The 13,658-nt window shown below is 36.6% G+C and overlaps 1 protein-coding gene across 1 annotated transcript in view; it reads right to left on the reverse strand.

Annotated features, from left to right (window-relative positions):
- The window catches only part of LOC107696120 (syntaxin-binding protein 5-like), a 107,738-nt gene that overhangs the window by 3,929 nt on the left and 90,151 nt on the right, over positions 1-13,658 (reverse strand). Inside the window, exons 20-24 of the mRNA XM_016496300.1 lie at positions 6,118-6,168; positions 4,042-4,323; positions 3,077-3,446; positions 1,258-1,423; positions 1,038-1,149 (exon numbers count right to left, since the gene is read on the reverse strand). Coding sequence (XP_016351786.1) covers positions 1,038-1,149; positions 1,258-1,423; positions 3,077-3,446; positions 4,042-4,323; positions 6,118-6,168 — 981 coding nt within the window. The remainder of the gene's footprint in view (positions 1-1,037; positions 1,150-1,257; positions 1,424-3,076; positions 3,447-4,041; positions 4,324-6,117; positions 6,169-13,658) is intronic.

Consider the following 13,658-nt stretch of genomic DNA (forward strand, 5'->3'; position numbering starts at 1 on the left):
TCCGTACCCACTGTATATATATATATATATATATATATATATATATATAAATAAATTTTCAGTTTTAGTATTTTGTTATTTTAGTAATTTTAAGTCATTTTAGTAACTTCCTTCACCTTATTTTAGTTGACAAGACCACATTTCTAATTTTCTGTTTAGGTTTTTTAAGTTCAAGATTTTCATCTATTTATATTTTATTTCAATTAACAAAAATCTTTTTTTTTTGTATTTTTAGTTAACAATAACAATATTTGTTGGCACAAGGTCTACAGTATATCTCAGTAAGTAGATTTTATGTCAAAATTTCTCTATGTAGTATATGTAATGTATGTGATTGGTTGGTTTCAAATGCCTTGTTCAAAACCCTGTTGTATCTTAAAGGGGTCATAGGATGCCCATTTTCCACAAGTTGATATGATTCTTTAGGGTCTTAATGAAAAGTCTGTAACATAGTTTGGTTAAAATTTCTCAATGGTAGTGTAAAAAAAGGGTGGTTGTGTACACACACTGCCAACACACATTTCAGTTAAAAAAACTTGTAAAAGTGCATGTAGCATCCTATGACCCCTTTAATAATTTATGTGAATCAATCAATAATCATTATATTTTTGTAATAGCTGTTGGGTAAACAAGTGAACGCCACACACAATAAAATACACTGGCCTACATGCCAGTTATTTTATATGTTTAATGAATCTCAAGTTGTCAATGTGTTTTAGATGCTGTAATTTTGTTGAATGTATTAATAATAACAATTTAATAATGACAATAGCAACAATTTTGGCTTTTCAATGGCTGTATCCATTGTGTCTGGGCAATAATTTGTGCCTACTGAGAATCTGACTTACAAAAATGAACCTACTCTGAAAAATATATTTACTGGAGTAAAAACACAACTGTGACAACTAGCTCCAGTCTCCCCATGTCTAAATGGTCATCTCTCTGTTTGTGGTCTACATTTCTACCACATCGTCTTTGCTGTGATACTTCAATCAAGAATCTGAGGGTAAAGAGCAGATAATAAAAAAAGAACTCACAGAGCTCTTCTCTGTCTAGAGACTGTGCTCCTCCTCCAAAAAGACCCTTAAAGAATCCTCTGTTAGGAGCTTCAGGCGTCTCCACTGGAGTAAACAGCTCACCTAGCATCTCCTGTTACACAATCCAATCATCATCATTATCGACATCTTCAACATCATCATAAATACTGTGCAACAGAAGAGTCTAGAGAAGAACAGTTCATGAATATGTTTTGCTCACCTGTAAGTTCTCGCAGACCTCCTGGCTGTAGGTGATCCTCTGGATCTCAGTAGGGGAGGTCAGGTACAAGGCCTGGCCGAGATTGGTGAAGCAGAACGTTCTCGCTATCCGCATATCTGTCAGGGGTAGGTAATTTACATCCAGCAGTGGTCTCAACCCTGGCAGACTGAAACAGCATGACACAGAGAGACATTTCTTCAGCTCTGGGATTTCTCACCTTCTCTATTATTCAAGAACTGCAATGCTGAGACTGTGGCAGTGCTTATTTTGTCCTTCAAAATGCTCCATTAAATTACAGGGAACAAACATTAAGGACATTTGTAGATGATATCTGCAATAATACCCCCCCAAGGTCTTCATGTTTGATGGTTAACTGTGACCTTCCTACTGACAAACACATACAGATGTTTGTCTGCCTTTCTCTCCTCTGAAGATTTATAAGCCAAAGCGATTCAGAGAGCAATACAGTGATTAGATCTGTGTTGCAATAGCTACAGGCCCCCTGGCTCTGACTTTGCTGAACAGTGGAGCAAGATGACAATATTGTATACTAAAAATAGCCTTATTTCCAAATTTTTCTGTATGTGCTGCAGTATATCAATATCAGGCTACAAACAATTCCTCACATCAGTGAAACAATCACCAGGCAGTGTGCGGATAAACAAATCTTTAAAAGCTGACTGAGTAAAAGCAGTCTTGAATAGTGTAGCATTTAATATACTGTATGTTATTTAATATAAATTATTTACACTACAGGTGCATCTCAATAAATTAGAATGTCATGGAAAAGTTAATATATTTCAGTAATTCAACTCAAATTGTGAAACTCGTGTATTAAATAAATTCAATGCACACAGACTGAAGTAGTTTAAGTCTTTGGTTCTTTTAATTGTGATGATTTTGGCTCACATTTAACAAAAACCCACCAATTCACTATCTCAACAAATTAGAATACTTCATAAGACCAATAAAAAAAACATTTTTAGTAAATTGTTGGCCTTCTGGAAAGTATGTTCATTTACTGTACATGTACTCAATACTTGGTAGGGGCTCCTTTTGCTTTAATTACTGCCTCAATTCGGCGTGGCATGGAGGTGATCAGTTTGTGGCACTGCTGAGGTGGTATGGAAGCCCAGGTTTCTTTGACAGTGCTAATTTATTGAGATGCACCTGTATGTTTAAAATGACATTACAGTGCTCTGTCAGTTAATAAATGCTGTTCTTTTGAAAATGATCAGTTTCCACAAAAATATTGATCTGTTTTCAATATTGACAATAAGAAACATTTCTTGAGGCCTAAATCAGCATATTAGAATGACATCTGAAGGATCACGTGACACTGAAGACTCACAAGAATCAATTACAGTACATTTTAAAATATATTAGAATAGAAACATTTATTTTACACTGTAATAATATTTCACAACTTCACTGATTGTACTTTATTTTTTTAAATAAATAAATGAAGCCTGGTTGAGCATTAAGTGACATCTTTCAGAAACATTAAAAATAGTACCAACCTCAAACTTTTGAAAGGTAGTGTATGTATAATATTTTTTAAAAATAAAATGAAAAAGTTTCCCATGTTTAGTCATGCAGCTTGCTAATTTGATATCTAATAGTGTAAAAAAATATATATAAACATAACATTATATAAAAATGTTATACCCTATAATAATAATAATACCTCTGTTTTCCCTTTCTTAATCATGGTAGATTAATAGATTTTTAAGTATTTACACATTCCAACACACAGTCCCAAATTAATGCATTTTAATCAACCCTCATCTGGCTTATGTTGAAGGGCATCTTCTCTTACCTGAGGGTCATGATGTGTCCATTGGCACAGAAGCAGGCCACACAAATGCCAGTGTTCATCTGTACCACATCTGCCTGCAGCACAAAAGATGTTTCGGTGATGTTGTGTTTAAATACACAGGTCTGAGAGGGCAGGGATATGACTTTGGCCTGTTTCTCAGAGCACACCACAGCATACTGGTTTTCATTCAGTTCCTGGGATGTGGATGGGGACACAGACACCGGCCGTCTCTTACGGGCCTTGTCCCGCTCCTCTCCGTTGGCCGGGGCGTTGGGTTCGTACCATGGCTCAAAAGCAGAAGGGAGGAGAGACCCTGTAGAATCTAGGAAAGCCATCCGGAGGATGCTACCCTTCAACCTGACAAGAGTACCTGTACAGAGAGGGTTGACATGTCAGAGTCAAACAAACCAATCTTCAGATTAACGGAATAGTTGACCCAAAAATTTAAATTTGCTGAAATTTTCATCCAAGATGCAGATGAGTTTGTTTCTTCATCAGAACAGATTTGGAGAAATGTAGCATAACATCACTTTCTCACCAATGTATCCTGTGCAGTGAATGGGTGCTGTCAGAATAAGGGTTCAAACAGCTGATAAAATCATCACTAAAATAATCCACAAGTAAACCACATGACTCCAGCCCAATAATGAATGTCTTGTGAAGTGAAAAGCTGTGTGTTTCTAAGAAACATATTGTTATTTGATGGACTGAAGTAGTGTGGATTACTTGTGTATTATTTTGATGTTTTTATCAGCTGTTTGGACTCTCATTCTGATGGCACCCATTTACTGCAGCGGATCCATTGGTGAGAAAGTGATGTAATGTTAAATTTCTCCAAACCTGTTCCGATGAAGGAACAAACTCTACATCTTGGTTGGGCTTAGGTTGAGTACATTTTTAGCAAATTTTCATTTTTCAATAGTTCAGTTGAACTATTCTTTTAAATCTCTAATGTGCTAATTTACCACAAGGAGAGACCATGACTGGTTGCAGAAGCCTCTGCTCTCCAGCAGGGGGCATGTTGAGAGAGATTGCCAAGACTGTGCCCAAGGACGTGCCAACCCACAGACTAGGTGTAAGTCCGCCATCTGCTTTGCGGTTGTACGTCTCACAGAAATGGAAAGATGTGACGGCCTCTCGTGCTTCCTTGTCAATACTGGTCACACTGGAGCTCCGTGAGCGGCTGAAGGAGTTGTCCCTGTTGTCTAGGGGTATGGAACCCCGCGGGGGACATACAGAGAGTAGGACAGTAGAGAGAAAAACACAAAAAGGTAAAGCCCCCACTCCGAGATGACAACTGACAGATTAACATCATTACTTTTTCCATATCTGTGTAACAAAACAGCCCCTTGGCCTTGAGCAGAATTAGGATCTAAATAAATGTTTTGCCTTTGTGATTGTGGTTTATGCACAAGTTAAAACATTAAATATCCTTCAGTGGTGAGAAAATGACCTTTGATGTGGGAAATGAGGCAGTCTCTCCAATGTGATGGAGACAAATGGTATTCCCAGGATTGGGATGACCAGATGCCCTATTTTCCCGGAACACTTACATATTTTAGACCCTTTTACCCGACCCCATTTATTTGAAAATTGGCCCTACTAGAACGTATTCTAAAATAAATCTGCATCTGGACATGTTAAAGGGGTCTGAAAATGGGACTATTCTGGGAAAAACTAGACATCTGGTCATCCTATCCAAGATGTGTTCAGTCTGGAAATTAAAAACAAACAAATAAATAAATAAATAAAAATAATGGAAGAATGTGGCAAATGTAGTTTCCATTAATATAACATTATATCTACCTCACTGAAAAGATACATACCGTTCAAAATTCCGGTAAGATTTTCTAATGTTTTTGAAAATAAAAAATAAAAAAAATAAAAAATATATGTTTTCTATTTTAATATATTTTAAAATGTATTTCTGTGATGGCAGAGCTGCATTTTCAGCAGCCATTATGCCAGTCTTCAATGAGTTGCCAGTGAATGTATTGCTGTCCATTTGAAGTAAAGAGACTATATTATTTGTCTGTTTTAATATAGTACATAGAATAATACTTCCAGAAGCAATTAAGGACAATTATATTTGAAAAGAGACATGGTCATTGTATTGTATATTAATTGTATCGTCAACACAAGCCATTTATGCTTTAACCCCAATTAATTGATGCGTATGGTTATATTTCTTAATATTGTCAGTGCTAAAGAAAGTTGTGCTGCTTAATATTTTGTGGAAACTCTCATTATAGATGTATAGATGTAATTTTTGATCAATTAAATGCATCCTTGATGAAAAAAAAGAAGTAAAAAAATCAAATCAAATCAAATAAAATCACTGATCCCAAACTTTTGAACAATTGTGTACATTTAAAGCTTCCCTATTCAAAACAATTATCTGATATCCTGTCGAAGTTTATATATGGTAATAATATGTGAGGGGAAAATGATCTTCACATCAGCCCTACACATTTGATTTTCATTTAAAATCAGCCGATTCCAGAATGTACTCCTTGAGGGAATTCCCTTAAAAACACTCCTGCTGGAAACTGATGACAGAACTGAAATTGATACTGAATTAAATACCAGCAAATGCTGAACTGGCAAATGCTGACTTGTGTTATTCGGGATAAGAGTTAGGAAGACTGACAGAAGACCCTGACTACATGAAAGTAATGCAGTGGTTTTGGCCATGCTTATGTGTACCATTTACATATGGAGACAATCACAAGCCTTTTGATAAACCAATACAGTCATGACCCATATGTACCTGTATGTCAGGCCCAAGAATCAATACATAAGAAAATCTGAAGCTTCAGATGGAACTTTTCTGATAAACTATATTTCATATCTCATGTTTCAATGTCAGAAACTCAGTATAAACTCTGAAAGTGTGGGAATTCTGATGCCACCTTAGTCTTTGGCTAACTGACGTGAGATGTTCAAAGCGAGTGAGCATGTGGACTCTCCAGTTTCTGATAATGTGCTGATGGACTCCACATTCAAAAGCTGTGTAGCATGAACACAAAGTCAAGGCTTACCCAAGTCTGGCTTTAGCTCAGTAGGCAAGCTTAATTTCCGTGACATCTTTGCTGGAAAAAAGAGAACACCTCTCTTTACAAACACATTGAAGCTTCAGTAAAAGCCATGCAATGCTTGAACTAGTTGTGTTCGAGAAAACACCAAGGCAACATAGCTAAAGGGTTTTTTAATCATCCTGAGGGACACAAATGCTTCAAACAGGACAAAGGAGACACTGCAATATTTTTTAGAGAGTCAGAGACAAACTGCATAATGCTGCATGCTGGACAAACAGTTCTGGGATGTAAATGGGTGTAATTTGGCCACACAAAGCCCTGAAAGGAAAATAATTAACATCAGAACAGACAAAACAATCATTCTCAGCACCCCATGCCACAAGCATGCACCAAACAGGAGAATACAGAGTAGACATTACGGCTTATATGCATGATTTTGTACATTTTGTATCATTTGTATACCCTTGCTGCATAGGTATCTGTTGACTTATCGATTGTCTTTCATAAATAAATATATTGCTGGCAGATGAACGTGTGACCTTGTTTAACCTTAGCTGTTACATTATACATTTATTGTCCAGCAAAAATATCTAAACATTCTTAAAACAAGACAAATTTACTTAAGAAACAAAATTGCATAAAATCATCTTGTTTTTATTTTAATACTATTTTCTAATGTTCATTAGTTTTAGATTCATTTTTATTAGATTTATTTTACAAGGTTTATGTTTAGTGATTAACTGAATATTATTAACTAAATGTTAAATATAAACTAAATGTTAAATGTAATTATTGTACTACATAGATTTTATTATAATTTTTTAACACTACTAACCATGACCACTAAACATCCAATTTAATTTAAATTAAGCTTAAAATAAGACAAAACAAATATGTAATGTGGTAAGAAAAAATTTTAATATATATACACTCTTATATATATACATATATATATACACACACACACACTCTCTTAAAATAAGTCTTATCTAAGACAGTTTTGCTTCTCAAATATTTTTTTTTCCTCGAAGGAGGTTAAGATATTTTAAGTGGACAGCCAAAATAATCCCTAAAACAATTATTTAAAATTAAAGTTTTTTTTTTTTTGCAGTGTAATGAGCTCAGCAGTGATCAAATCATTAAGAAACCAACAAAACAAAACAAAACAGCCTTCACAGCTTGTCTATGTAAGAACAACTAAAGAAAACTAAATGGTCAATTACCCAAAACTATGTATTTGTTTCCTAATAGTACTCCACAAAAGCATTTATAAAGTGAATACCGCGGCTGGTTGCAATCCATCTAAATGAATGTGTATTTTTCTAAATCCTGTGCTGGGATGTACAGACAAAAAGTGACAGGAAGTACAGGAAGACAACAAACCGAAAAACCTTAATTCCTACTGACAGACAATTATAGGACGCAGCCACTGGTGTGTGGCAAAAGAGAAACGCCTCAAGCAAGTCACCACAAGCACATTTCACCATGTTACATAAGTGCTACATGAACGTAGCATGCAGTGGGAATTTCCGTCAGGGTTATTCAGGTAACTGTTTCTAAGGACAGCTGCTTCCTCTGTTTTGTTCATACATAAGAGACAGAGACAGTGTGGTTGAACAAAACCAGTGGAACCTCTTCTACACCGTCATCCAACCTTACCTCCTCTCCCTCCTCCATTGTAGAATTGCTGATGGTTTGACATGAAGACTTTTTGGGAGGAAGTAAAGCATATGAGTAATTAGAGATATTTTACGCTTTTTGGGAGCAACATACAGCGCAGGAGAGCCATAACGTGAAAGATTATGTATCGACCTGGGTTGTTTTGTTTGTTATGCGTTTGGTTTGGCTTTCTGTGGCAGTCGCAGTCATTTGTTCTGTATCTGCCCATGGTGTTACAGCAAGTGTATGCTGCTATTTGCACAATGATTACAGGGACCTTCTTTTCATATTTGATCAAACCACTTGCTGAGAGAACAGCTGCAGAGGTCTGTGCTTTAACTGAAGTTTAAGTCATTTTGGAAATACTTTCTCATTCTGTTCTGACCTTTCGGAGAAAATCTTATCTCTATTTTGAGATCTGCCCCGGTCTCCGAGTGTGAATGTCATGCTCTTTCTAGGAGTTTTTTAAGTTGTATTCGGCTTATCACGCCACCTTCAGCTGCGCTAAATGAACTAAAGAAAGAGAATGCAAATGCTTTAAGATTACCTTGTCCTATCTGTGTTTTAACCTTGAATATTTTTGCATTTTACATTTGCATTCTATCCACAAAAAAACAAAGCTAATTTGAATAATGATGGCAAAATAATGCCCTTTTTTCCCACCCCAGAGAAAGATGTGATATTAAGCAAAGGTTAAGAATCTGGAGAAGAAAAAAAAAAGGTCTCCCTGGGACAGTGTTATTTATATTTGCATAACATGAATTTCTATGTGACACATCTACGATTAAATATTCAGTTACACAATTCAGGGACAGTATCTGAAAGCAATCAATACCTCATTAACTGCAGTCTAAAAGCACTCTCAACTAAGAGCACTGTGTTTACAGTGCATTTACAAGCTTTGGTTGTCTAGTAAATTTAGATTTAATGTGTCCTTTCCGCCCACAAAAACAGCTGTCTTGCTCAGAGTCTAAGCAGCTGCTACATTTTCAACTCTTTTGCACATATAATTTCAGAAACCACTTCCTAACAATTCATCCAGTGCGGTCAGTACCAATCTGTATGACTGCTGTGGAAGTTTCTTTTAGCAAATGCTTTGATACAGAGACAGTTTTGCTGAAGGGCACAATGGTGCTGCTCCTCAGGTCATGGATCACCCCTTCAGGGGTCTGAACCTATGACTTGCTTCTAGCTCAGATGTTTAACCACTATTCTCCCACCAGGCGTGAGCACCTTGTCACAATGTCAGTCACAATTACCATTCATCTCACTGCCAGCCATCATCAGTCATCTGTGGCCTTCGTGAACTTCTCCTCCACAGACACACGCACAAAGTTTTATGATGTTACGTAAGGTGTGCCCTGTTAACACTGCCAATGATTTTCAGCAGAGGCTAGTTTAATACCGAGAGAATTACAAAATAAATGCACACAAGTGTATAATTGATTTTTGGTGTAATATGGATTAATTAGTAATGAATCTCAAAGGATTCACTCAAAAATCATTATGGACTCACCCTCATGTTGTTTTGTCAAAAAGAATAACAGTCTAATGTGTAAACATATAATTCAGGCTGGTTTTGTGAATTTGATTAATTAAATAAAAGAAAACTCATGAAGGGATGTCAAGATTTTCAGTAAATATTTTCAATGTTGATTTTTTAGCCCACACAAAACTACTGTAAGGCTTCAGAAGACCTGGGTCAGTAAGATTTCGAAATATTTTTTAATATTTAAAAAGATTATTAAATGTTTTTAAACAAGTCTTACCATGGCTGTATTTATTTGATCAAAATAAAACAGTAATATTGTGAAATATTATTAAAATGTAAAATAACTGTTTTCTATTTTAATATATTTTATATACATATATATATACACACACACACACTCTCTTAAAATAAGTCTTATCTAAGACAGTTTTGCTTCTCAAATATTTTTTTTTCCTCGAAGGAGGTTAAGATATTTTAAGTGGACAGCCAAAATAATCCCTAAAACAATTATTTAAAATTAAAGTTTTTTTTTTTTTGCAGTGTAATGAGCTCAGCAGTGATCAAATCATTAAGAAACCAACAAAACAAAACAAAACAGCCTTCACAGCTTGTCTATGTAAGAACAACTAAAGAAAACTAAATGGTCAATTACCCAAAACTATGTATTTGTTTCCTAATAGTACTCCACAAAAGCATTTATAAAGTGAATACCGCGGCTGGTTGCAATCCATCTAAATGAATGTGTATTTTTCTAAATCCTGTGCTGGGATGTACAGACAAAAAGTGACAGGAAGTACAGGAAGACAACAAACCGAAAAACCTTAATTCCTACTGACAGACAATTATAGGACGCAGCCACTGGTGTGTGGCAAAAGAGAAACGCCTCAAGCAAGTCACCACAAGCACATTTCACCATGTTACATAAGTGCTACATGAACGTAGCATGCAGTGGGAATTTCCGTCAGGGTTATTCAGGTAACTGTTTCTAAGGACAGCTGCTTCCTCTGTTTTGTTCATACATAAGAGACAGAGACAGTGTGGTTGAACAAAACCAGTGGAACCTCTTCTACACCGTCATCCAACCTTACCTCCTCTCCCTCCTCCATTGTAGAATTGCTGATGGTTTGACATGAAGACTTTTTGGGAGGAAGTAAAGCATATGAGTAATTAGAGATATTTTACGCTTTTTGGGAGCAACATACAGCGCAGGAGAGCCATAACGTGAAAGATTATGTATCGACCTGGGTTGTTTTGTTTGTTATGCGTTTGGTTTGGCTTTCTGTGGCAGTCGCAGTCATTTGTTCTGTATCTGCCCATGGTGTTACAGCAAGTGTATGCTGCTATTTGCACAATGATTACAGGGACCTTCTTTTCATATTTGATCAAACCACTTGCTGAGAGAACAGCTGCAGAGGTCTGTGCTTTAACTGAAGTTTAAGTCATTTTGGAAATACTTTCTCATTCTGTTCTGACCTTTCGGAGAAAATCTTATCTCTATTTTGAGATCTGCCCTTTGTCACGCTCTTTGTAGAAGGAGTTTTTTAGGTTGTATTTGGCTTCTCACGCCACCTTCAGCTGCGCTAAATGAACTAAAGAAAAAGAATACAAATGCTTTAAGATTACCTTGTCCTATCTGTGTTTTAACCTTGAATATTTTTGCATTTTACATTTGCATTCTATCCACAAAAAAACAAAGCTAATTTGAATAATGATGGCAAAATAATGCCCTTTTTTCCCACCCCAGAGAAAGATGTGATATTAAGCAAAGGTTAAGAATCTGGAGAAGAAAAAAAAAAGGTCTCCCTGGGACAGTGTTATTTATATTTGCATAACATGAATTTCTATGTGACACATCTACGATTAAATATTCAGTTACACAATTCAGGGACAGTATCTGAAAGCAATCAATACCTCATTAACTGCAGTCTAAAAGCACTCTCAACTAAGAGCACTGTGTTTACAGTGCATTTACAAGCTTTGGTTGTCTAGTAAATTTAGATTTAATGTGTCCTTTCCGCCCACAAAAACAGCTGTCTTGCTCAGAGTCTAAGCAGCTGCTACATTTTCAACTCTTTTGCACATATAATTTCAGAAACCACTTCCTAACAATTCATCCAGTGCGGTCAGTACCAATCTGTATGACTGCTGTGGAAGTTTCTTTTAGCAAATGCTTTGATACAGAGACAGTTTTGCTGAAGGGCACAATGGTGCTGCTCCTCAGGTCATGGATCACCCCTTCAGGGGTCTGAACCTATGACTTGCTTCTAGCTCAGATGTTTAACCACTATTCTCCCACCAGGCGTGAGCACCTTGTCACAATGTCAGTCACAATTACCATTCATCTCACTGCCAGCCATCATCAGTCATCTGTGGCCTTCGTGAACTTCTCCTCCACAGACACACGCACAAAGTTTTATGATGTTACGTAAGGTGTGCCCTGTTAACACTGCCAATGATTTTCAGCAGAGGCTAGTTTAATACCGAGAGAATTACAAAATAAATGCACACAAGTGTATAATTGATTTTTGGTGTAATATGGATTAATTAGTAATGAATCTCAAAGGATTCACTCAAAAATCATTATGGACTCACCCTCATGTTGTTTTGTCAAAAAGAATAACAGTCTAATGTGTAAACATATAATTCAGGCTGGTTTTGTGAATTTGATTAATTAAATAAAAGAAAACTCATGAAGGGATGTCAAGATTTTCAGTAAATATTTTCAATGTTGATTTTTTAGCCCACACAAAACTACTGTAAGGCTTCAGAAGACCTGGGTCAGTAAGATTTCGAAATATTTTTTAATATTTAAAAAGATTATTAAATGTTTTTAAACAAGTCTTACCATGGCTGTATTTATTTGATCAAAATAAAACAGTAATATTGTGAAATATTATTAAAATGTAAAATAACTGTTTTCTATTTTAATATATTTTAAAAATGCAATTAATCATGTGATGGCAAAGCTGAATTTTCAGCAGCCATTACTTCAGTTTTCAATGTCACATGACCCTTTAGAAATCATTCTAACATGATGATTTGATGCTAAAGTAAAATTTCTTCTTATTATTAATGTTTAAAAAATATAAATCTTTTCTAACAATGTAAAAGTCTTTACTGTCACTTTTGATAAAATTAATGCATCCTTGCTGAATACAAATATTAATTCTTACTGACCCCAGACTTTTAAACAGCAGTGTACAGTTGTAGTCCTTTTCCAAGAAGAAATTAAGTCAATAGAGCTCTGGAACAACATGAAAATTAGTAAATAATGACAGATTTTAGGTGAACTATCCCTTTAGTCCTGAACAGAGTAGTGTTGTCAAAAGTACCGATGTTGGTACCAGTCGGTACTGAAATTTTAAAAATGTGACAATACCAGCATTTCCTGCTAGCATTTTGAGCTTTGTTGTGTGGATTCTCAAACATCTCTGATTGGCCATTGTGTTCACGCACTCAACATATATGTCTGTGATTGGCTACAATGATCATTGCTTCACGCTCTTCACCGAGCGCTTACACAGATACACACAGGAGCATTTCAAAGCCGTGTCTATCAGCGGATCCCTAATATATCTGCTCATAGACGGATCCGATTTGATCATTGTAGCCAATCACAGACATATCTGTTGAACACAATGGCCAATCAGAGCTGTTTAAGAATCCGCTCAACAGTGTTCAAAATGCTAGCGGAAAAAGCTGCCATTGTCACATTTTTTAAATTTCAGTACCGAATGGTACCGACATCAGTAATTTTGACAGCACTAGAACAGAGGATTCGACTGAACCGCTCTCCAGTGTCATCGGTATGATGGTGGTAGGAGGCTATGGATAATATGGATTGTGGCATGCTTTGAGGGGCGAGGGGCGTGAGGTGGGGGATTTGCAGCGATCCTCTGAGGTGGCAGAGCCCTCGCTAATGTCACAAAGCCCTGTAGAGAGAAAGAGAAACTATGTCACTATGGAAAATGTGTTAAGTGTGCCAGTGTGCTGTTACCTTGTGAAAAAGTAGTCTAAGATGTATTTTAGTAGACAGGACAATTGACTATACTCTTTAGTGTGAGGTGCAGTGTGTAGCCCTTGTTCTGATCTCAGAGTTGAGAGGCAGATGGGCAGACAGGAGCTGAACCCAGCTGCTCTGATCAGCACTCTCCCTGTGCGCATATCCGACAGATCCCAGCCCCCCACTAAATATCACTCATTACCCCCGACACAAACACACACGTACACACTAGATAATCTTACAACCAGTCCATAGCCTGATAGCCAAGTCCCAGCAATCATCTCTAGAGCCCTGCATTTCAGCCCGGGCCCGACAGGTCCCGACTTTTTTACGCCCCTCGGGCCGGGCTTCGGGCCAATTTTCACGTCATAGTTCAGACGCGGGCCGGGC

This window comes from Sinocyclocheilus anshuiensis, unplaced genomic scaffold (genome assembly GCF_001515605.1).
Source record: "Sinocyclocheilus anshuiensis isolate Anshui unplaced genomic scaffold, SAMN03320099.WGS_v1.1 scaffold306, whole genome shotgun sequence".
NCBI lineage: Eukaryota > Metazoa > Chordata > Actinopteri > Cypriniformes > Cyprinidae > Sinocyclocheilus > Sinocyclocheilus anshuiensis.